This window comes from Phalacrocorax carbo, chromosome 4 (assembly GCF_963921805.1).
Source record: "Phalacrocorax carbo chromosome 4, bPhaCar2.1, whole genome shotgun sequence".
Lineage (NCBI taxonomy): Eukaryota > Metazoa > Chordata > Aves > Suliformes > Phalacrocoracidae > Phalacrocorax > Phalacrocorax carbo.
Window position 1 is genome coordinate 40,676,571 of NC_087516.1, and position 23,104 is coordinate 40,699,674.

General features: G+C 36.2%; 1 protein-coding gene across 2 annotated transcripts in view; it reads left to right on the plus strand.

Moving 5' to 3' along the window:
• GLRA3 (glycine receptor alpha 3) overlaps nucleotides 1–23,104 on the plus strand; it is a 97,060-nt gene that overhangs the window by 17,144 nt on the left and 56,812 nt on the right. For both annotated transcript variants that reach the window (XM_064449686.1, XM_064449687.1), the window contains exons 2-3: nucleotides 5,306–5,433; nucleotides 11,898–11,965. In XM_064449686.1, the coding sequence (XP_064305756.1) occupies nucleotides 5,306–5,433; nucleotides 11,898–11,965 (196 nt within the window). The remainder of the gene's footprint in view (nucleotides 1–5,305; nucleotides 5,434–11,897; nucleotides 11,966–23,104) is intronic.

The following is a 23,104-nucleotide window of genomic DNA, read 5'->3' on the forward strand; positions in this document are numbered from 1 at the left end:
GAAAATAACTGAGTCCCATCGCCTTCAGTCAGTCATGCATGTCACAGCATCCTAATAGCGAGCTCCATCTTTAAACACACAGGGTTTTTCTATCTCTACTCAAAGCGCTAAACTATTCCTGAAGTGTTTCAGTGGTTGAAAGCCTTTTAATTTATGATCTAAACTTATCCCTGGCCTCTTCAAGTCCATTTGTTTTCATGACAATATTATTATCTAGCTTAAAATTCATTTCTGGTTGCAGGTGTGTGCCATAGATAGAATATTGGCTCATTTTTTTCCTAGTAGTGGTCAGTCTCTGATTTTTTAAGCTGCCTGTAGTTTATAGGCAGCTCAAGTGCAGTTTCCATTCTGGAGCTTAATTCCACACCAGAAAGAAGCTGGTACTCATGCAGCTGCTGGGTAAGTCAAATACGCAGATGTGAAAGGAACTGAGCAAAATGGGCCAACATTACCATATGTAAACCTGCAACCCAGATTACAGGTTACAGTACAGGCAACGTCAAGCCTGCAACCCAGCCCCAGTGTAGGAGGACTCTGAGAAGACACCATTTTCCACTTTGAACTATGTCCATTGCTTCCCTTCCTTAAGCAATTCAAGTCCATTAAGTGGTTTTTTTTGGCAATCTGAAGATTTCTGCATGAGATTTGTAATGTCTACTCTGAATTTAGCCTGCTTTTCTCTATATCATAGGTCATTCCTTTTCACCAAGCTAGTTGTATATGAAACACAATACCTTCTACTTTGCTAAATTGCTTCTTCCAAAAAGCTGTACTGTCTTGGCTGGTAAAGTTTGATCTTCTATTAAGTTACCTTTATTATTAAACTGTGTGCCTAAACTCCCATTTGAATTTGTCTGTCTCTGATTTTTCTTCTGCTTTTCTTCTTTAGATAAATGTCCTATATTTTCTGTGCCTTTGGTGTATTTATACACTTCAATCTTTATTTTTCAATCTTGTTTTTGATAAACTAAGCAGATTGAGCTCTTAAAGTCTCTTCCTTTAAGAAAATTTCCTTAACTCTCAGATCATGGTTTAGTGGCTTTGTTCAGTACCTTTCCTAATGCTTCAATGTCCTTTTAAAACTTGGACATGGAATTTGATTCAATATCCCAGAACTGGTCTCATTAATATCATATAAAATAATAAGTGACCTTCACGCTTCTCATCATTCTTTCAGTCTTTCCACACCACCGGATAACACAGTAGTGCAGCAAGAACTTTACCACAACCGTGCTGAGTTGTTGAACATGAATTCTGAATCCTTCTTCAGACTCAACTGCTTTCGCCAACTCTGCCCACATTCCCAATTCATATATCTCTTTATATCCTTCCTCTGTCTGTTTTAAACTGTTCTACTATTTAGGTAGAACAGGACTGGACTTAAGAAATGAGTTATTTTCTTGCCCGCATCAATATTTATATTTCTGTCAATTCTTTTGCAATTCTTAGTTTTAAACCATCGATGATTTCATATTTTCTTTCTGGATCATCGATGGCAGTGTTGAATACCATTCTTACTACAACTCCCTACAGCAGCTTCTTGTCTAGAATTTAGGAGGTGGGTGCTGATCTATAGAAGCTGCATCTTGGCTGTGGCAGGCTGCTTCTTACTCTCTAACATTTATATCCCATTATAAATGTCTTCAGTTTGACCTAACAATTTCTGACTCAAATATGACTTCTGGTAGGTCATGCACTGCCACAAATCTATGATTCCAGATGTTTTCCTATCTCAGTCTATGAAATTACAACTTGACAGTCTTCAAGGCATGGCACAAAGCTCATTTCTCCTCAGATTTTAGGTGAACACTGATTTAACAGACAGAATACACCAAAGACAGGACTAATTGTAGTCATGGTGATTCTAATTTTCTGTTCATGCCTGGTTTTATTTAACAGCTTGTTTGGAACAAAAATTTTTACCCTAACTTTTCATAGTGTAAATTCAGCCGGTCACAAATGATTTTTTGAATACATCGTTTTACATTTTCTATTTTTTTCTTGATTTTTGTCTGCTACATTAGTCAAATTTCTTTTTAATTGTTCGGCAAGGCTTCATTTACATTGTAAAGATTTTCAGGATGCATTCAGGAAAGCGAAATAAAGTACTGCTTTAAGTCTGAAATTGGAAAATGGTTTAAATCCTTATAACCATTAGTAATATTTAACAATAACCCACAGGAACAACATGGAATCACTACCAGGGCTAGCATTCTTGTTGGCAGCTTTTCCTGATAAAAATGTGAATAGACCAGAAGACTGGGAGGTTATAATCTCTCTCAAATAAAAGACTTCAGCAATGGGAAGCCTTCATTGCCTCTACCTGTGAACAAAAATGTACAGCTTTTCTTCTCTGTAATTTAAAGTTCCATAATGACTTTGTGTGTGAATGTACCACAGGATAAAAGGTTTGTTGATATTAAGTTCTTATAATTCTGCCTGTAAGAAAATGCATGCAGAAATTCTTTAAAAAAAATACAACCGGTCAGAGTAAATTCCCTCTGGAGTTGCACAAAGCCATTCCCAGAATTATGAAATAGCTGTATATCAAGGCGGAAGCTATGTGCATTAACACTAAAAGGAGCTAAATTCATACTTCATGAAAGGAGTGTAACTTTCTCTAACCACGTAGCCGGAGGCTTATTTTTCAGAGGCAATGTACAATAAAACTGAAGGCTCCTTACCATGCAGAATTTTTATGTTAATTTGTAAACAGAAAACCCATACTTTGCCAGGTAGGCCTTTCTAAACTCCACTGCTTTACTCTGGTTTTACTGTATTACCAAGTCTTGTTCCTTTTTAACTAGATGAGTATACCGTAAGTCAGCTTAGCTAGATGAAAGTATTATTTGTCCCACAGTATTCTTGAAATACATGTTTTCAGCTAAAGGTAATTTGAAAGAGCAGAATTCTGCAGTGCTCAACCAGCTTTTACTCAGTAACACACCAAGCTGAGAAAAAGGGAAAACATTCCTTGAAGAAATATTTTAGTTACAAATTACAGCTGATATCTAAAATAAAACGTGCTAATACATAATGTATTAATTATGCTGAATATATTGTTTTCAGAAGCAGGCAATAAAATTATTCAAGATATTCTGAGGCTTTTAAGTGACAAATGAAAGCAAATATTAACAACAGTATCATACGGAAAGGTAAATGCCACTTTCAGAAAATCCATAGTCACAGCAATTACTATTTCTCTATTCACCATTAATTAGTTTAATTTCAAGTACTCTATTCCATGGCAGCCTTTAAAAGCAACAACTACAAGTACAACAAAGAAAGATTTAGAAAAAGTTCAGAGAAGTGAAAAAAGGACAAACAAACAAATTGTCCATTCAGAGTAAGTGATTAATATTGAAGTGAACAAAGGGCCTCTCTATATTTTTGTTCTGGATAATATTTTTATATCCAGAATAAAAGTATAGGACATCTATATTATGTAGTGTAGGAATTCTATATACCCTATAGAATAGAAACTCAACTTTCTTATACAAGAGTATAAGAAAGACATCTAGGTGTGTTTTTTATATATATATGTATGCATATACACAGTATCTTGATTCTTCTGCCTTGCAAACAGATAAATCTTATACTCTTACACAAGAATATAAGAAAAATATCTAAGTGTTTTATATATATGTGTATGTACGTATTTACAGAGTGTCTTGAGTCTCCTGCCTTGCAAATAGATAAAATCCAGTAGAGTGTAATTGGACACTCATTTACTTGATTTTATATGCAAATCAAATAACTTCAGCTGATTTCAGCTAATATTACAATTAAAATACATAATTGGCAATTTAAATTAAAATATGAGTTAACCACAGCATTCTAGAGGTTTCTATGTTAATATTCTCTGTGTGTCCAAATTTGTAACACTCAAGACTCAATAGGAAATAATTTTTTAAGATATTAAATACAAACCTCAAATTTGAGGACATATTTTGTAGTAGACCTTCTAAGCAGAAGTTCCCATAAAACTGTAACTTTTCGTGTCCTGAGTAACACAAATTTGGGAGGAAAAAAATTACATTCCCAGTCTGCGCTTAACATGGCATCTGCATACACATATACCTGTATGGAATTTTTCTGTTTTGGAACTCCACCTGTTATTAAGAAGCAAAGTTCAGCATAGGATTTTTTATGAGTTAGAAAATTCCTAAGGGTTTTACATTATTCCTTGTGCCTACTTCTAAACAAAGGCATATTTAAGCACTTCTAAAAGAGTGAATTGGCATTAATAGGAGACAATGAAGTGGGTAAGTAAAAGAGATTCACTTCCTTCTGCAAGAGATATTTTACTAGAAATCAGCACAAATAGAAAAGCTCTGTATCTTTTTTGAGACTCCATAGATCACAAATGGTTTTAGTTGCACTGTGTATCACAATGTTACTCACAATTTTATTTATATATATATATTTACTGGCTGTGGTTATTTTTCAACGTGTTGGCCAGCACTTGAGTCAGAGTTCCACAACAATAAAGACTTTTTCTTCAGGTCCACATGGCTGATCGCAGAGCTGATACTTTTCTCTCTTGGCATGTGCAGAGCACACTTTAGAATGTCAGTGGGAGTTCTGTGTATGTATGGAGAGGAGGCTATAGGAGATGACATTTGCCATGTGGCCCTGAGATGAAAATTTTGCCCTAAGATAGTTCCTTCAGGAAGTTGTGGGTTTTTTTCCACTGCAGCAGTCACTTTTGTTTTAACAGAAACGAACCTCTGAGACAATGTTAAAGAATACCGTTTGCCAAGAGACTGTTTGATATGTTGTGTTATGTTTAAATACCAATATAAAACATTGTCTGAACAAAAATTGGTGGTAGTAGTACTATTCTATGAAAGATCCTTACTACTTTTTAAAATTTTTTCACACACCTAGTAAAACAGACCAATCTTAAAGTAGATTCCAGATTATGACATTCCACATGCACAGCCATATGTGTAGATGATATTATTTAACATTGATAATATATTGGTTACTGTTGACCAGCAGTCTTATTCATCTCCAGAAGTCCTGAGGAAGACGTAACAGCAACCTATAACAATGCAGCTTAGGAAAATAAAGTTTGCCCATAAAATGACTGATATAAAAAGAATTTACAGTTTCTATTTCTCTGCTACAACTATTTTTGAAGCATAAACTAGCTTGAAAGGCACTCTTAGATTTGCTATTTTCCTGTTCATATAAGAATGAACTAAGTGATTGTGTAAAATTAAAGTTTCCCTAACAAAATCTCTAACAAAATGTTTTCTTCTGTTTTTCTGTTTGTTCGTTTGTTTTTCCTTGCTGTTAGCTTGGTAGCCACAAAGGAAACAGACAGTGCAAGATCTCGTAGCATGCCAATGTCGCCATCTGATTTCCTGGATAAGCTAATGGGTAGAATGTCAGGCTACGATGCAAGGATCAGACCAAATTTCAAAGGTAATTTCAAACTTAAGCTTTCGTGTTTTCAGTATTTCAGTATTTCTTCTCACACAAATGTGGTTTCTGGAATAAATAAGAAAACAAAGAAGTGTACTCACTGAAAAAAAAAAAAAAAAGTGCCTTCTTTTGCCTTTCTTTGCTATGGAATTCATTTCAGCAGCAAGACGTTCTATTCCTGTCACTTTCACAGCTGCCCAAATGCAGACTTTTTGAAAATTTAGCTTATCACTAGTCCAATAGGGGTTGAGTTTATTTTTTGCTTTTCTAAATGTTTGTTAATGGATTCAAATTCGCACCTTGGACTACCATAGCCTGAAGCACTCCAGAAAACAAGTTCTGTGAAAGACAAGCCAAACCCTTATAACTGCCTGATCCTAACTAAAAGGAAGAGCATGTTAATGACATGGCCATCAGAGCCAAACTCAAGAGAGCTTATCTTAGTTAATGAATCTATCACCAAATTCTTCTCTGACATTAGATTTCTCTCTCTGCTCCAGTCTGCTTTGAAATGGCAAAAGGGACCATCTCTCCTTTTGTTCCTTCCCCTGTTCTCAGTTCTCCACTGAAACTGCAGGTTCTCAATACCTGGAATTACCTCTTGGTGTATGCCTTTTATGCACGTATCACAAAGGAGATTCAAACAAGACAAAGGAGATTCCAAGAAGACTGGAAGTCCAAAACTACAAACGCAATGATTACATCTTCTGAGTGTCTCAGCACAAACCATATTATCCAGACTCAGGCATGCTAGAGTGTTTAATGAAGGATTATACAAACTGCATTATTATACAAACATACAAAGTATTATACAGACAAATAACACACCTTCTAACTCTTGCTATCTGGGAAGTTTAGGTAAATTTGACTTTGTGTTTTTTAGAGTGCAAAGTGTTCCAATAATATGACAGAATTATATTTAACTGTATTTCTGAATCTTTAAATCAAGTTGTCAGTCTTTAAGTTCTCCAGAATATAAAAGTTTTTGAAAGAATAAATCTATTGTGATTAAAAATGATATTATTCTTGCTTTGCCTTAGCTGCCTCTTCCTATGCCTATCTTCTTGGGTCCAAGAGATTCTCTTAGCTCTAAGATTTGACTGTAAGGCAGGTTTTACTCCATGTTTACTACAAAACTTTTCCTTCAAGCAGACAGGCCTTTCTCCTCTAAGTCATATGTCTCTGCCTTTCCATCTTAATTCTTATTCAGCACTAAATTTTATAAGTTTTTGACATCTCCAAGTCCCAGAACCTTAAGTGCTTAGGACCCTAAAGCCATTGCTATTTGCTGGTTTTGCCAGAGTTTGCCCAGACTGATTCATAAGGACCAAGTACGTAGTTTTTCAAATTACTTCCTCACCAGTAAGCCATAAACAGTTGATGCTGTGTGTGCATGTATATATAAAAACTAAGTTAGCGGTACTGATATTTCTTAGAAAATTAAAAACATGCACTGGAAATTCAAACACATTGCTAAAAGATTTACAACAGTGATCAATATCCCTGATGACCATACAGAATAAGTCCCCTGGACTTTCCTTGTCTGAAGAATGTTCCAGTGCCTGGCTTCCTGGAAGGTTAATGTATCAAACAATATTTGCAAAGTAATGCAAAACACTATTTCTAAAACTACTTTCTTATATGAATGGTAGCTCTTAAATTATTTTTTCTCCTTATTAAAGTTATCTTGACTTGTTGCTACTGTATACTCTTCAGCATGCAAACTGCAGGTTCAACCTAAGGTAAAGCTGTGCTGGGCAAAAGAAGACCTCAGGCAAAGTCTAAGCACTGCAGTTTTTCTTTTTTCTTCTTTGAGTCTCCTAAAGTCCTACAAACAAGTATTTAAAAATGAGGAGCTTACAGCTTAAGCAGTTGATTTGGGGATTAGATTTTGGAGCTTGTCATAGACACCATGCAGTCACAATCTTCTGATGGAGCTACAGTGAAGAATAGGCAGATGGTTTAGAGATTAGCGAATTCAATACAGTGCTTCTTGAAAGTATAATTCAAAAGACTTAGAGCCTTGTTTTGTAACTATTGAAATTTAAAGAGGCAAAACCTAATTTGACATTGTTCTTTTTCAAAAAGTGCACATTCTAAATCTTCTAGACAGCTATGCAGTTTGAACAAATCTGCCCAGAATGATTCAGATCTATCACTAAGAATAAGTATCTCCTTAAGTGACTTTGCCACTTTCTGGTTAGTTTTATTAATCCTAGAAGAAGTGCCGGGGCTTAATGTCTTTTTGAGTTTTTAATCTGGCAACAGTTCTAAAGAAACAGAATGAGTACTAATAGAAGAACTGAGACAACCGTTTTAAATCATTTGCCTTTCCAATAAAATTCCTCTGTAGACAAAAATTTTAACTACCATCATTTAGTCATAATTAATCTTGATCAATAACACATAATTATATATTTTGTCCCAGTGATCTTCTTTTGGATAAGGAATTCTGCATATCTGTTCTTGTTCACCACAAATAGTAGAGAAGACTGTTGGTATTTATTTAGCTATGGAATAAACAAAAACAAACAAAAAAAGAACTCTTGTAAAATCTTTGTTTCAGTTGCAAAATATTTTTTTCCAGTACATCAAACCTCTAGCAAGGTGCTTCTCTTACTCAGCTGTTGCACATCCCAGGCTATATCTGTTCCTGCAGTTATGGGAAATACTTCACTGTCTTTCAAATTTGGACACAATTTTGTAATCCATATGTATAAATTGTCACGATCTCAAGATGCTCAGAATTAATGTGGTACGGAAGAGGTGTTCTATTTTTAAATCTATACAGTCCAGACTGTACCCTTTGATAACAATCTATTAAGGTGGAATTTTGGGGATTTACATAGGGAAGTGTAATGTGTTCCTTACCCTCGTATTACCAAACAGTATTCCACAATCATTAGTTTAGGAACTTCTTCTTGGCTGAAAAATTAATTTAGATAAATATGTTCTGATCACTTCTGGAAGCTCTTTATACTTTTGGCCTTTCCAGTATTTTATTGCAATAAAATCTGCATGTTTTGGAATAGTGAAAAGTATCTTTTTGTTTGTTTGTTTGCTTTGAATTTGGTGACTATTTTACTGATTTTATTGCCATATGACATACTGAGAAATGGATGAAAATTATTGTTTCCTTTTGATCTTCACAGATCTCTGTACTTACATGTGACTCCCTACCACATCCCTTTCCCAATGTGAAGAGTTCTGTTCTACTTCAGCTGCTTTTGTGTGGCAGCATTTCATAGAATTTGTGATCCTTGTTTGCATTCTTGACATCATGTTTCTCCCTAATATATCCTTTTGAGGTGGACAGATGAGATATTTTGAAGTATTCAAGACAGAAGTTCATGATCTACTTGTATGGTGGTCCATTTTTTTATGTATTAGTTTACATTCCCCTATCTTTCTTGATTACAGAGCATGCTGCCAGAGAACTATCCATAATTAATCTAGCTTCTTCTTCCTACATGGAAATCACTAATTTGGAGCCCATCAGTAGGAATGCATAGTAAGGATTCTTTGGCATTTGACTGACACTGAATTTCATCAAATATTTTATTGCTTGATAGCTCATTAATTTGTGATTTTTCTGCACCTCCTTTCAGTCAGCTTTATATACAACTACCCTAAATAATCTTACACCAGAAGCAAAATTATATTGCTATATATTCTTTTTGATGTCATTGACATTGAACTACAGAGATTCAGTGTAGATCGGTGGGGAAACTGACCAGCAATCACCTTGCACTTTGAAAAATGGCTATTTATTCCTAACATTAAATAACTTTAAAGCAAAAGGCCTATAATATGACTGTATCTCACTTCTCAGGACTAGTATCCTTAAAAAGCCTTTGACAAAAGATCATGTTGAAAAGTTTTTGAAACACCAAAGAAACTATTTCAATTAATTTAATTACATATTACAGTTAAAATTAATATTTATTTAAGATCATTAGATTGCCTTTGCCCACATGCTCATCAGCTCTTTCAGAGAGCTTCGGTAGATCTGAGAGATGTTATTTCAGCAAAAATAATATTAATCCGTCTCTCTTAATCATAACAGTTCTCAGCATTTCTACCAGTTTGGCTGGCACAGAGGTAAGGTTTACAGGGATAAAGTTCATTGTTAACATCATCCACCATCATACCTGGAGTCTGTTTTTCTTTTTTAATGCAGGTTATACTTGCTGGACATGGTACACATTTCCACTGATAAAAAACCAACAAAGGTGATAGCTGACTCACTGTGACTCATATTTCCACAATTTTGCAAAGATTTTTATAGGGTCTGGCTCAATATCACCTCAGCCTGTCAGTTTGTTCCTGTTCACTTAGTCTGAAATGTCTACTACAGTCCTTGTACAAATCTTCCATCAGAATGGCTCCAGTATTTGACAGAGCTAGCAACTGGAGACAAATGCTGCTACGAAGACTTCATTTAGTGTTTCTCTCTGACCTTCTTCACTTTCATGGATACTTTTATATGGTAATCATCTCCTCTTGACTTCATCTTCCAGATCTTGGCAGGATTCTATTTTTAATGCCTCGCAGTTAGTTATCATTGTTAGCTTTTCTGCCTCCAGTGAGAGTCAGCTGGTTTTTTTCACCTGTCTTTAATTTATGTTCAACTTGCCTGAGTTCCTGTGTTTGAATGTGACTTCCAGTTTTAACAGCTTCATTTATGCTTCTTTTTGACCATATTTTGGGAAGTTAATTTTTACTTGCAGCACAGTAGCTTTAAGTAATCTCTAAACTATTTGGGAGCTTCTTTTAGCTTCTCCTTTTATGCTCTTTTTAATTCGCTGTTAACTATATTTTTGTAATGCTGCTTTTGAAATTAAGCATCAGTGTTGTGATGATTTAGGGCTTTTTATTTATAAAAGCAACTATGTTTGTTTATACAGCAAACTTACACTTTATAGTATTATTTTAAACAAGATAGTATCATACCAAATTTGAAATGATGACTAGTAGTACAACATGCAAGTGTCTGAAAGGAAAGCTGCCTGGCAAACAAAATATCTAACAGCCAGCAAGTACAATTTTCTTCCTGACAGGTTTTTTTTGACTGCTTTTTTTTTTTTTCCCCTTGATACTTTTCAGGAGTTGTCAATGTCAAACTTTTACTGGATTAAAAGAAGTATTGGTTATGCTCAACGGCTTTAACAAATTAATCAATTATCAAAATGAAAGTGATGCCAAAGTGACTGCAGAGAGATGCCTCCTTACCTGAGAATTCTGCTCCATAGGTGTAGTCTTGTGTATTACAACTGAAGTACACGTAGTGATGTTCAGTTGCGATTGCCATGCAGTACTTAAAAACAATTATTGTCTTGAGGAAAGGAAGCTGGATGTTCCAAGTTGTGTCCTGTTGACAGAATTTTTAATGGATGTTCTGATTCTTCAAGTATTTAATATCAAGGTCACTGGTCACATTAGATTTTGCTAGTTGTAAACCACCAGCTGTGGCCGAGCAGCTTCTTACTTCAGCGACCCTAAAAAAGTAATATTACATAAGGGTTTATAAAACTGTCCTTAAATTCCAGATATAGATCTTTCATTATTAGTGACTGTTTGCACATGCAAAAAGAAATCAGGTTCTCCAACGCTGAACTGGATTATTGATATAAGAATATCAAGGTGCAGGAGGGTGACAGAAAAACCTTGTGATGGAAAAATCTTGTTTCTGCTGTACACAGACTGGAATTGATAAGAACTAAGGGAGAGATTAGCATGCTCTACCACAATGCAATTTCTAGAGAGACTTTCAGAGAAATAATTTAAAACCTTTTCCATAAAGAAATGATTTATTGTTCAGGTATCATAATGACTGCTCTGCCACTATTGATGCTTCACAAATGTAAGATAAGACAGAACAAGAGTTGACTGAAGACCCATGGTAACAGAAAATTCAGTTTAAATTGTTTCTTAACATTTTGTGGATTTAAAAGAAATGAGAATAAAATCTAAGTCATTCTTTCTTATCCACATTTGTTCCTGTAAACAGTAGAGATAAGAGCAGCAATAATGTATTTCTGTTACCGGTGATGATGATAACGTTAAAGTTAGCAGCTGCCTTGAGTGAAAAAGGTCACTTTTTCCCCTCATTGTTGTAAGAAGTGACATACATTGCTCACTGAAATGCATGTAAATATATTTTTTGCACTATATTTCAAATGGGATGTTGATTTTTTTGCATAGAATCATCCATGCAAGTTTATAATGAACTTTCTCTCTTTCTTTTAATTGCTAGAACTCGCCAGTCAAGGAGTGTACGTTTGAGGAAAATCAAAAGGAAAATTCTTAGAAACCATTCAATTTAATTTTGCATTAAATGATTTGTGAATGTAGCATTATTTCCTCCTAAGTCAATATACATTTTTTCTTAACGGTTTATATTTTGCACTCACTCAGTAAGCTATGATTATGGAACAGGGACTGGTATTTTTTTTCTTTTGCAGGCCCTCCAGTTAATGTCACATGCAACATATTTATAAACAGCTTTGGATCCATTGCAGAGACAACCATGGTAAGATATTTTACCTCAAACAATTCACATTAATTCACATTAAATATGTTCAATGAAAACTAGCTAGGGCTTCCCTTCACCTGAGACTAAATGAAGAAGGAAATCCAGTTCTGAGAACAGAAAGTGAAAACATTTAGTTTGGCAATTGATTTTTTTCTAACAGAAGATCCATCATTATACCATCAAACACACAAGTAAAACTGAAGCCAAGGGTTGGGTTTCTTTATTCCTCTATAAGATTTATTTGACAGTTGTGAAGAACTCACTATTTTCAATTAGATAGGTATTAGTTTCTATAGTGTTCCACCTTTCTAACCTCAAAAATGTCAATTCATTAAGTTAAAAATATTTTATAATTTCATTATATACAGTGCTATTCTATACTTTATTTAAAAAGTCCTTCTTTGATAGAGCTATTGCACAGAGATGACAGTATAACTAAACTGGTGATCTGTTATATAAAATTTCATTATGAATTCTAAGAGTGGACAAACATAAGTGGGTTGCACAATTTTTGTACATACACTTACAATTTGTCTGTTAAAGAAACACAGAAGCCAGAGTAGAAAAAGACTAGAGATTTTAAGGAAATAAGGGGAAAGCAAGGTCAAAATCTAAAGGTAGTAAAACTAGATATTGAACCATGAACCAACAGAAATAACTTGGACAATCTTATTTAACAGGTTAAATGTATATGCTAACAACTTGGAGCACAGATTTGCTAATTAAAATTTGGTGAGAGAGGAGGTAGATATAGGCATTTTTTCTCTATACAAGTGCATTGCATATTTTGAAGAAAGGCAAATGGACACCTTGGAAAATAGTTACATAGTCATTCTGCAACAGAGAGGGTTGAAATAGAGAGAGATGAAGGAAGAACTGTGGAAGTTTGTGAGACCCAAATATAGTAAAGACTCTGAAATCCCAACAATTTCAGGGGTCAGTATACATACTTGGAATGACAGAACACAGACCAAAAATAATTGGTACGGCTCCCCCCTTCAAAAAAAAAATAAGGAGATAAAGGAGTAATACTAATGCATCCTTCTGAATTACCAGTAACAGCAAAAATGAGACTTCTGAATGTAGCTGAGGACCTGTAGTTAGGAAATCAATAGCATAAATACATAAAGTAAAATATATATGCCCCCTGTCTCCAAAGTGACATTCACAGCTGCCTGACCTTTACCAGCCTTGGAACATAGGGGTAGATGTTACTGATAGAGGCAGGTGACTTTTCTCAGGTAGAAAATTACTTCAATTTGTATTTGGGTGCCTTGCCAGATTGCAAATCCCAAGCAGATTGACATGGCATCCAAGGAGACATATGCAGGTTCAACCAGAGGATTAACCAATGCCCACATGATTAGGATAGCGCTCCACAGCTACTTTTTCATGGCTGTATGGGTCAATCTGGTGCAAAGCAGGAGACAGATGACAGAGTCCATAAAGTGCAATGATCCAGCAATTAGATCACTATAAAAAGGATATTTAGAAAAACTGAAGTTGCTACCACTTTAAAACTTTGTCCTGAGTTTGAGAATAGGATGTCTGAGTTCACATCTCAAGTGTATTTTCTCTCAAAAAAATAAGAATTATAAACATTTTCTTTCAGTACAACTTAGTCAGTTAGTACAACACTTTTATCTTATAATGAAATTACATTTTGTCATCTGTTGCCTTGAAAGCCAAACAAAACAGCCAAGATATAGACTACAACTGGGTCTGTAACAAACAGTTCCAGGTAGTATGTTATAGCAAATACCGAGCCTGGTCAAAGCAGAACCTGGTTTTTCATTCTATCAACTATATATATTCAAAAATTGGACAATTAAGCACAGCCTTGACCTTAAGAGAAATGTTGCCTTCATGATACTGGTATTCTCTTTATAATGTATTCACTGATACAGTTCAAAATAGACTTTTGCTTATGGTCATCAGCTGTTGATCTCTCAGAAACTCAAATCTTCCTTTGCAGAACAACAAAAGTTTTGTGTAGACAGGAATTTCATTTGTGCATTTTATTAGCTTTACTTCTCCCCAACACTGAAGATGAAGATCATCTGAAAAACATGAAAATTTTTCTATCTTAAAATTACAGCTAAAAACATCATGCATTATTTTAGAAATTGAATTTCCGCATTGTTGAACAAAAGTCAATTCACTGCAGTTCAGTATTTTACCAGTTGTCACTATTTTACCGGTTTTATTTGCTGTAGTCCTTAAAATTCAAGTACATATGTCTTAATATTTAGTCGAAATCTTTACGTAAAGAAGGACTTATTAAAACAATGTATTAGATTCAAAAAGGACTTTTTTATTCTCCATAAATATATTTTCCAAACTGTAGACAAAAGAGCTTAAGTAAACATGCAAAATAAAACATGGCCACTAAGTGGTACTTTGAAGTCTCGCTGGTATTTAAATCTACCAGCTGAAAAACGGTATATACATATAATCTCATAGCTTTAAAGAAGTCCGAGTACATCAACCCACGTCCTTCACTGTCGTTGTAATTGGTCTTGGCACTGTCAGTCTCTCTCTTTTGCTCCCTGTCCCTCTGGTTCTCTAGTTCTCTCACCGATGAACAAAATCTTTGAGCTCCCTCTGCTGCTTCGGTTATGCATAACACAGTTACAGAAAAGCAAAGGGTTAAAACCACCCAAGATCGGCTGCGAAATAGACCCGTGCCGACTTTACATTAGCGGACTTTATAGGAAGAGGAGTTTGTCAGTGGGCAATGGGAGCTTACAGCATGCAGCAGGAATCGGCTTTCGGGCAAGTAGGTTCCCTGAAACTCATCCAGGCCGGCTTGCTGTTGTACAGTCGGGTCTAACACATCAGGAGAGACAGCCAAACCAAAAAATGTAGCTTAATTCAACTTAAAGTTTGTCAACTCTTTAAACCAGTTCATTCTTTCCTTCTTTTTTCTTGCTTTTTACATTTATTTCAGCTACTTGAGAATGTGGGCTACAGTTGTTTCATGTTCCCTTTCTTTGTCCCAAAAGGCAAATCAGATGGTTCATAGTGGGGAAAAGACATGCCACTTCTTGCTAGGAAGCTGTGATCTAGTCGTACCTAGGTAACTTTAAGTGATCTTATGAGGAACTTAATTTATGTCATATGTGCTCTGAGGAGGCAGAAAAAATGTACATGATGTAATTAAAAACTCTTAAACAAGCTTTCATCATTGGCACCACTTAGGGTCCAGCCTTGCCAATCTTTACATGTTATTGAGCTGAATGGTGGTACCAGGTCAGTATGTGTCTCAATGATATTCCAAAAGGGAGGATTTCACACTCTTTGACTCTAGCCAAGTAAAACTCTTACTGCTTTGCACACATAAAGGAAAGCCTAGGTCCGGTCTTCCATTTTTCAGATGTTGCCACTATTCTTTTTTTCACACAAGGATTTGAAATCTTAAAGAACAGCAGGAGATTAAAAAATTGTGGAAGCCAAGAATAAAATTACTATTTTATGATATGAAATTAACATAAGTTAACATCTGAAGTATTTTATTTAAGATAAATGGCGACATACCTAAGTACACTTAACCTTAAAAATCTGAGAAATCAATCAGATTGCTTGGTCATGTAAAGTTAAATATATAATGGCAATATGGGACCCATATCCCACAGGAAACCAAGTCATTTTCTTATTGGTGCACTGGAACTTAAATTTCAGGTTTTATTAGAATAAATATCCTCAAGAGTTCCTTACAGAGTTTCTCATTGTAGCTCAAGCTGTGCTCAGTTTCTGTTTGCACTGTATCTCCTAATGCTGAGAGATTTCCTGATTGTTAAAAGCACTGTCATACACATTGTTGGCAGTTACCAACAAAAAAAATAACAAGAGATTATGCAGTTTTAGAGTGACAATAACATTAATGTCAACATTTTTAGCTACAAATGCTCAGAGACAAAATGCTGAATACCTGAAGCAAAGGCTGCAGAATAGTTCAGCTATGGGGCAGATAGCAGGCCATACTTAAAAGCCTCCTTTTATTCTAGTGCATATGACTGACCAACTTCCTCAAGGTTTTCTGAACTTTAAAGGTCAGGAACAGCATTTTGATCTTAATGAAGATTTACAGCAATATTTACTAAGTATGTATTAATATGCTTAGCATAATGCGTGTGCTAAAAGTGCATTGAAAGGGACACTCACTGGGAGACCTAATGGCAAATGACAACAGTGCAGACAATTAACACATTAAAAAGCCTAAGTCTGTTATTTGTTCCCGCCAAATTTTTGCTGATGGGTATTACTTGACTCAGTCAGAGAAGTACCATGTTACCCTAAATGTTGTTACGAAGCAGGTGATAGATCTTTCTGTGCTCCCAGCACTAATGAGATTATCTTACATTTACAAATAAAATGTGCTTTTAACCTACAATAACCCATTTTTAAGCCATAATAATTACTCTTGTTTCATTAGTCAGAGCTCTTTAATTTCATGAGCTTCATCCTTCTTCAAGGTTGTCTTTAAATAGGGTACTTGAAAGGAGTGTTCACTTGTACACATTGCAAAGCTTAATGCTGAACAGTTTCACCAAATATTTTTCCTAGATGAATCATTTAGTTGATTGTCTCGAATACAAAGTAATATATGCCTTCCTTTGGTGAAAATATAATGAAAAATTCTGTGTAATGGATATAGCAATGTGTTAATACTGAAGTGACAGGCAGAAGTATCTACATCACACAGTTTTTATCTCAGATGAGTGAACAAGCAATAAAGGCCACTTTACAGTTTCAAAATTACAAAAGAAATTCAATCTTTTTCCCTATTTGACGATTAACTCCCTTCTATCAAGGCCCAGAGAAGTTAACAAGATTGTTCTTGTATGAATTTGGAAGGCAGGTTGTTTAACATCCTTTATTTTATCATAAACTTGCCTCTGCCACCCTGAGCCTGGGTCACAAAATCAGGAGTAGACAGAGGTTTTTCAAATCCTAGCAAGTCTGCAGCTGTCCAGTTTGTTACATGACCAGATTAATCCATGCAAATCCTCCTGCTGAACCTGCATTCCAAGCAGACAGCATCATATCACCCTCCCCGGATACAGCATCTATTTTCCATATTGTATGGAAATTCTATAGGTTGCAACCAAAGTGTGCTTGAAAAAGCACACTGCAATGCATACAGTGCATGAGTTAGCAAACAAATACCATCATTTGTTTTCAAATTAAAAAAAAAATAAAGTCATGGTTTTATAAGCAGCAATGGAAAACATTGCTTTTGCAGTTCTGCTCTGAAACTTTTAGTGTACAATAAGTTTTTAGAAGGGAATGTTGGGATTCAGATACTGTGTGGTGGAAGATATCAGGTAAGATGCTGGCTGGTATTACAAGAGTGCCACAGCACGATGAAGCAGAGAGGGGAAAGGAAATGTTAGACAAAGGTAGCATAGCCAACTCCTGTCTCACCAAGTTACAAGGTGTAGCATGGCATGAACTGCTTGCAATAGCTGATCAAAGGTGCATATGGCATATCACTGATGGGTGTTGAGGAGGTGCTTTCAGGTGCCTGTTAAGAACAAGACCAGATGGCACTGTGCATAAAAACATGAGGGTCAAGTATCTGATTTGATGATAAACTGTAATAGATGGTACAGCAGATGGATAGGTTGAGAGACATTACGCATAGAAGAGGCTAGTACAGATGATACTGCACATAATGATTACTAGGTACCAATAGCTGAATTTCTAAATCTGGGGAAATCTGGTTCCCTACTGTCATGGTTTAACCCCAGCTGGCAACTAAGCACCACACAGCCACTCGCTCACTCCCCCTCAGTGGGACTGGGGAGAGAATCAGAAGGGAAAAAGTGAGAAAACTTGTGGGTTGAGATAAAGACAGTTTAATAAGGAAAGCAAAACCAAAATAGTAATGGCAATGGTAATAGAAATAATATAATGAAAAGGAAAAGCAAAAGCCATGCACACAAGCAAAGCAAAACAAAGCATTCATTCACTCCTTCCCATGGGCAGGCAGGTGTTCAGCCATCTCCAGGAAAGCAGGGCTCCCTCACACGTAATGGTTGTTTGGGGAGACAAACGCCATCACTCTGAACATCCCCCCTTCCTTCTTCTTCTCCCAGGTTTATATACTTGTCACGTAATTCAGGAATAAAACTCCTTAACACCAATGTAGTATTAAGAAGCAGGCATTCTTTATTACGGCTCCAGATGCAGAGGGGATAATTCCTCCTAGCGTGCATGCCACAAGTCTCGACAGACAAAGCTTATATTGCTCAGTTATATACATATGCATTAAATTTCCTGGAGCAGTTACACATATTCATTCACAGTGTGTTGCAAGAGGTGTCAGTTTCAACTGGTGTTCTGACTCTTATCTAGGTGTAGGTGCCCTTAGTTCGTTTTTCTTTTGGTTTCAACTGACGTCTGTTGCTAGGTTGTTTGCATCCCTCCAGGATGTGCCAATCACACTTGCGAAGACTATGTCCTTGAGTGCATTCTTGCCTGAGGTCCCTTACAACAGTTCCCCCCTTTTGAGGTTTCCCTATCTCAATACCTTATGTATTTTGATTCACACATGTTTCTAATCATAGGAATACATTGTATTAATATACAAGTTACAAAGATTATTATAATAAGTTAAGTAATAACTTATTTACTTCCCTTGCTTTGTTGGTGCGACAGGCAAAAGGTAACTTGAAATTTGAGCATACGGCTTGGAGACAACCAATGTCCCTCCTTTTGCTCTAAGACAGAGACCACCATATGTGGTTCTTTGTCCTATTGTTAATTTTCTGGCTCTTGGATTAGAAGAACATTTGTTGCTACTGCACACAAACATCCTGGCCATTCTTTACTCACAGTATCTAATTGTTTAGAGGAATACCCCACAGCTCTTCTCCAGGTTTCCAGTCATTGAGTCAACACACCCAATGTAAGATGTTGTCTTCCATGTACAAATAATTCAGAGGGTTTAGACAAATAGGACAGTCCCAGTGCAGCTGCTGACATCAAAACCTTTTTAAGTCCTTAAAAGCTACTTGGCATTCAGTGGTTCTCTGTTGACCCCTTCAAGATTTCATAAAGGGTTTTACCAATAGTCCATAATTGAGGATCCACAGCCTGCACCACCCAGCCATACCCAGAAACACCCTCAACTCTCGTACAGTTCTTGGTTCTGGAGTTTGGCAGATCGCTTCTTTTCTGTTGGCTCCCAGTCTCCATTGCCCTTGTAAAACTCAAAACCTAAATAAATCACAGTCTCTTTCCCGACATGAGCTTTGCTCTTTGATACACGATATCCTTCTTGTCCTAAGAAATTCAACAGGCTTATAATCATTTTAAGACATTCTCTCTGAGTCTCTGCAGTCAACAAAATGTCATATTGCAGTATTGTTCCCTCTGAGTTTTCCTTCTTCCATAATTCCAGCTCCTTTGCCAGCCGGTTGCCAAATATTGTAGGATTATTCTTAAACCCTTGAGGCAGCACTGTCCAGGTAAGTTGTGCTTTGCACCCAGTGGTGGGGCTTTCCCATTCAACAGAGGATATCACCTGGCTATCTTTGTCTAGTGGTGTGCAGAAGAAGGCATCCTTGAGATCAAGCACAGTAAAACACTTAATGCTTTTCCTTCGATGTTGTCAGCAAGGTATATGGAGTAGCCACTACTGGGTGAATATCCTGAACAATTTGATTCATGGCTTTTTAGTCTTGAACTAATCTATATTCCTTGCCATTTTAGTTTTTCACTGCCAATATTGGAGTGTTATATTCTGATTCATACTCTATCAATAATCCATAATCCAAGAATTTCATTATTAATCCTTCAAAACCCTTCCTAGCCTCCCACTTGATATGGTACTGTTTTTGCCTTACTGGCTTAGTTCCAGGTTTTAAGACAACTTTTACTGGTTCCACCAATTTAGACTGACCTGGGATTCCATCAGCCCATACCAAGAGTGTCACTGCATCCTCTGCTTCTGCAGGAATTTCCTTCTCTAGTCTTTGTGCCTTCTGTAACATAAAAATTCTCGCTTCCACAGCTTTTGAATCAGATATTAGTAATTGCACTTCTCCCTTCTTAAAAGATATCTGCACGTCTAATTTTCTCAATAAATATCTTCCCATCAAGGGCACCGGGCATTCAGGCATATATAAAAATTGGTGAGTTACCCATTGTTTTCCTAATTTAAATTTTAAGGGCTGTAAAAAGGGCTGGTTTTCTCATTTACCTGTAGCACCAAAAACGGTTAGAGTTTTATGGCTGAAATTTCCCTTACACATATTAAGTATGGAATAAGTGGCTGCCATATCAACTAAGAATTCCACCTCATCATTCCCCAGCTTTAATGTAACCATGTTCTGTCAGGGACGTTGTCGATTCATCCCCTGGTCCCCATCAGTCTGAACCTTGACCCAAAGTAAACAGCAATTCCACCTTAGGATTTTCCTGTTTTCTTGGAAAATTTATCTGAAGACGCTTCTGAGGGCATTCCCTCTCCTACTTCCCCTTTTGTTTACAAAAAACAAATGCACTGATCCTTATTAAAAGGTTTACTCTCCCCAGATCTAAAGGGGGGGGGGTCCTCATACTTCTTCCCATAGGAGAGCGATCTAACCTATATCCATCATTTTGCCTTTTACTATTTCAGTTGTCTTCCGCTACTGCTGCAGCCAGCAATTGAGCCTTGTGATTCTCTTTCTTAACTTGCTCCTCCTCCCTTTTAATATAAACCTTCCATGCCACCTCTAACAACTTATCCATAGATCTTGCACAGCTCCTTCTAGCTATTGCAGGTTTCTCCTAATATCAGGATTCAGCTGCCCCACAAGGTCACAAACATTAGTGCATCAGTCTCTCTCCAGATCCAAATCCATCTATTTCCTAGCCACATCAACCAAATCTTTACATCCTGTGTTTACTTACACCCATCAGAGCTTGTTCGAGAAAACCCAGAGGAAAGTTCACACCTCTTATTACCTTTTTCCTATGCTTGCTTCCATTGATTCTTCTTTCTCTGACTGCTCTTTTTCACTTAAAGGAAAAGCCATTACTTGTACAGTACTGCACTATGAAAGCTATGACATTACTCCCATCCGTTCCTGCATTTTCTTACTTACTTTTACATTTTTATTAGTCTTTTAAATCTGAATAGCAGCTACCAGATTAACTGTTGCTAAAAGTCTATATCCTGCTACAGCAATTACAGCATCACCCAGAAAAAGCTGTGAAGATAACAAATTTGCAAGCTGAGATCTGCTCAGTCCCTACTGTAGAAAACCTGAGAATTTGTGAAAATAAGATTGTGGCACCTCTACATAGCTCTGTTCACATTGTATGAGGTATGCTGTTTATAAAGTTTCATCTTTTCTTGCAACCATGCAAGAAGATTAATTCCATTGGGGCTTTGTTTATGTAACACGCATGATATTTCTTTAATTTAAAAGGACACAGATGGCAATGTAAAGACATTTTTTAAAAAAGTAGAAAGACTAGGCCAAAAGAAATATTTTTTTAAACATCTTTAGTGTAGCTGCCTTGTGATGTGTATTTAAGCAATGGAAGTTAATCTCATCATGATACACAAGGATTTTGTCCTTAACTCCCATTAATGCTAATAGGAGTTAAGTCCATAAATCTCCATCTTATCACTGTAAGAATACAGCTTTTCTCCCTCATTCTTGCATAAACCTGAAATTTACTGAAACTTCGTATACAGAAACGAAAGCTACAGTCAATTTGAGAATAACTGTTAAATGAAGCTGAATTAAGAAAATAAAGGATTTTCAGATTGTTAACTTTGTTCCTAATTTCTGTTCTTGAGTCTAGTAAATATGTGCTGGAAAATCTCTCCACTACAAACACTTTACATGAAGCATTAACCTTGAAATTCTTTCCTTGAATAAGTTTGACTTATTTTGGCATCATTTAAAAGTTCAGTTCTGCTCTCCTGTCTTCATTCTATTCTGAATACTTGGTACTTGATGCACTCTGGGTGTGCATTTTTAGTTACCAAAAGTAATCACTCAGCATGGAAGAGCTGTGCACTCAGATTTTTTTATACATCATGCCCACAATGCAAAGACACGTCCTAAATCATATCCGAAAAAGTTGAAACCATTTTGTAATACTTAAAATTCAACAGTAAAATTACATAATTTGTTAAAAGAGTTTGTAAGAACTTGTTTTCTAAATAGCCATTTCCCTTTTCCAAAGAGAATATGCAGTATGCTATCAAATATAGCCATTAGCAGATGATAGGACAAAAGGTTTCACAAAAAGATTGTGAATCAGTTCTTTAAAAGCCAAAATGATGACAGCAAAGTGTGTGCTGATATGCATTTTTTACCCACTTGCCCTTCCCTATGTCATTACTAGCATTATAAAAATGGTGCCAGATCTCTCTCCCCCTCCCAGGCTCCCTTAAATCCTTGTAGATTCTCATGCCAATTTACACAATAGTAAAACTCAGCATCTCTCTGACAGTGTGGTATCTTCAACAGCACAAAGTAACCCTTATGACTTTGGAATCTGTCTCACTTGTCACGTAGTCCTCAGGAGGCCCAGTCATTGGGTTCTGTACCTTCTCGCAATCCCAAAGCACTTTCCTTTGTCCCTTCAGCTAGTTAACCGTCTTACCCAGGAAGCAGTACCCTGCCATCTAGATTCACCAGACAGGTGTCTCTAGACAAGGATCTACAGATTACCACCTTCCCTCTCTCCAAATTGCAGGTAATCCCAGCTCACAGGCTTCTCTGCTCTTCTGCCTCTAGTGCTCCAGTTTGCACAGGCTTTTATTTCTCAACTTCATACAGGGCTTTTGACACAGGGAAGCCAACATAAATCAGCTCAGCTCCCCCTAGCTGCAGCATTCTCCACTGTCTGGAAAAGTCCCAACTTGCAAGCCTCTATAAAACATTATCAAACCCTAGGAGCAAATTTAATCCCATAACCATCTTTCCCAGAGAAAAACAGCCAGCTACCTCCTCAAGGCATTTCTTGTTGGAGCCTGTGAGCCAGTGTGAACTGATATCGATCAAACACTTCATCGTAATCATGAAGGTGAATTAAAAAATTATATTTATTACACATAACTGAGAAAAAGTATGTTTCACTATTTCCTCTTTACTGTTTTTAATGATAAAACAACAATCTTCA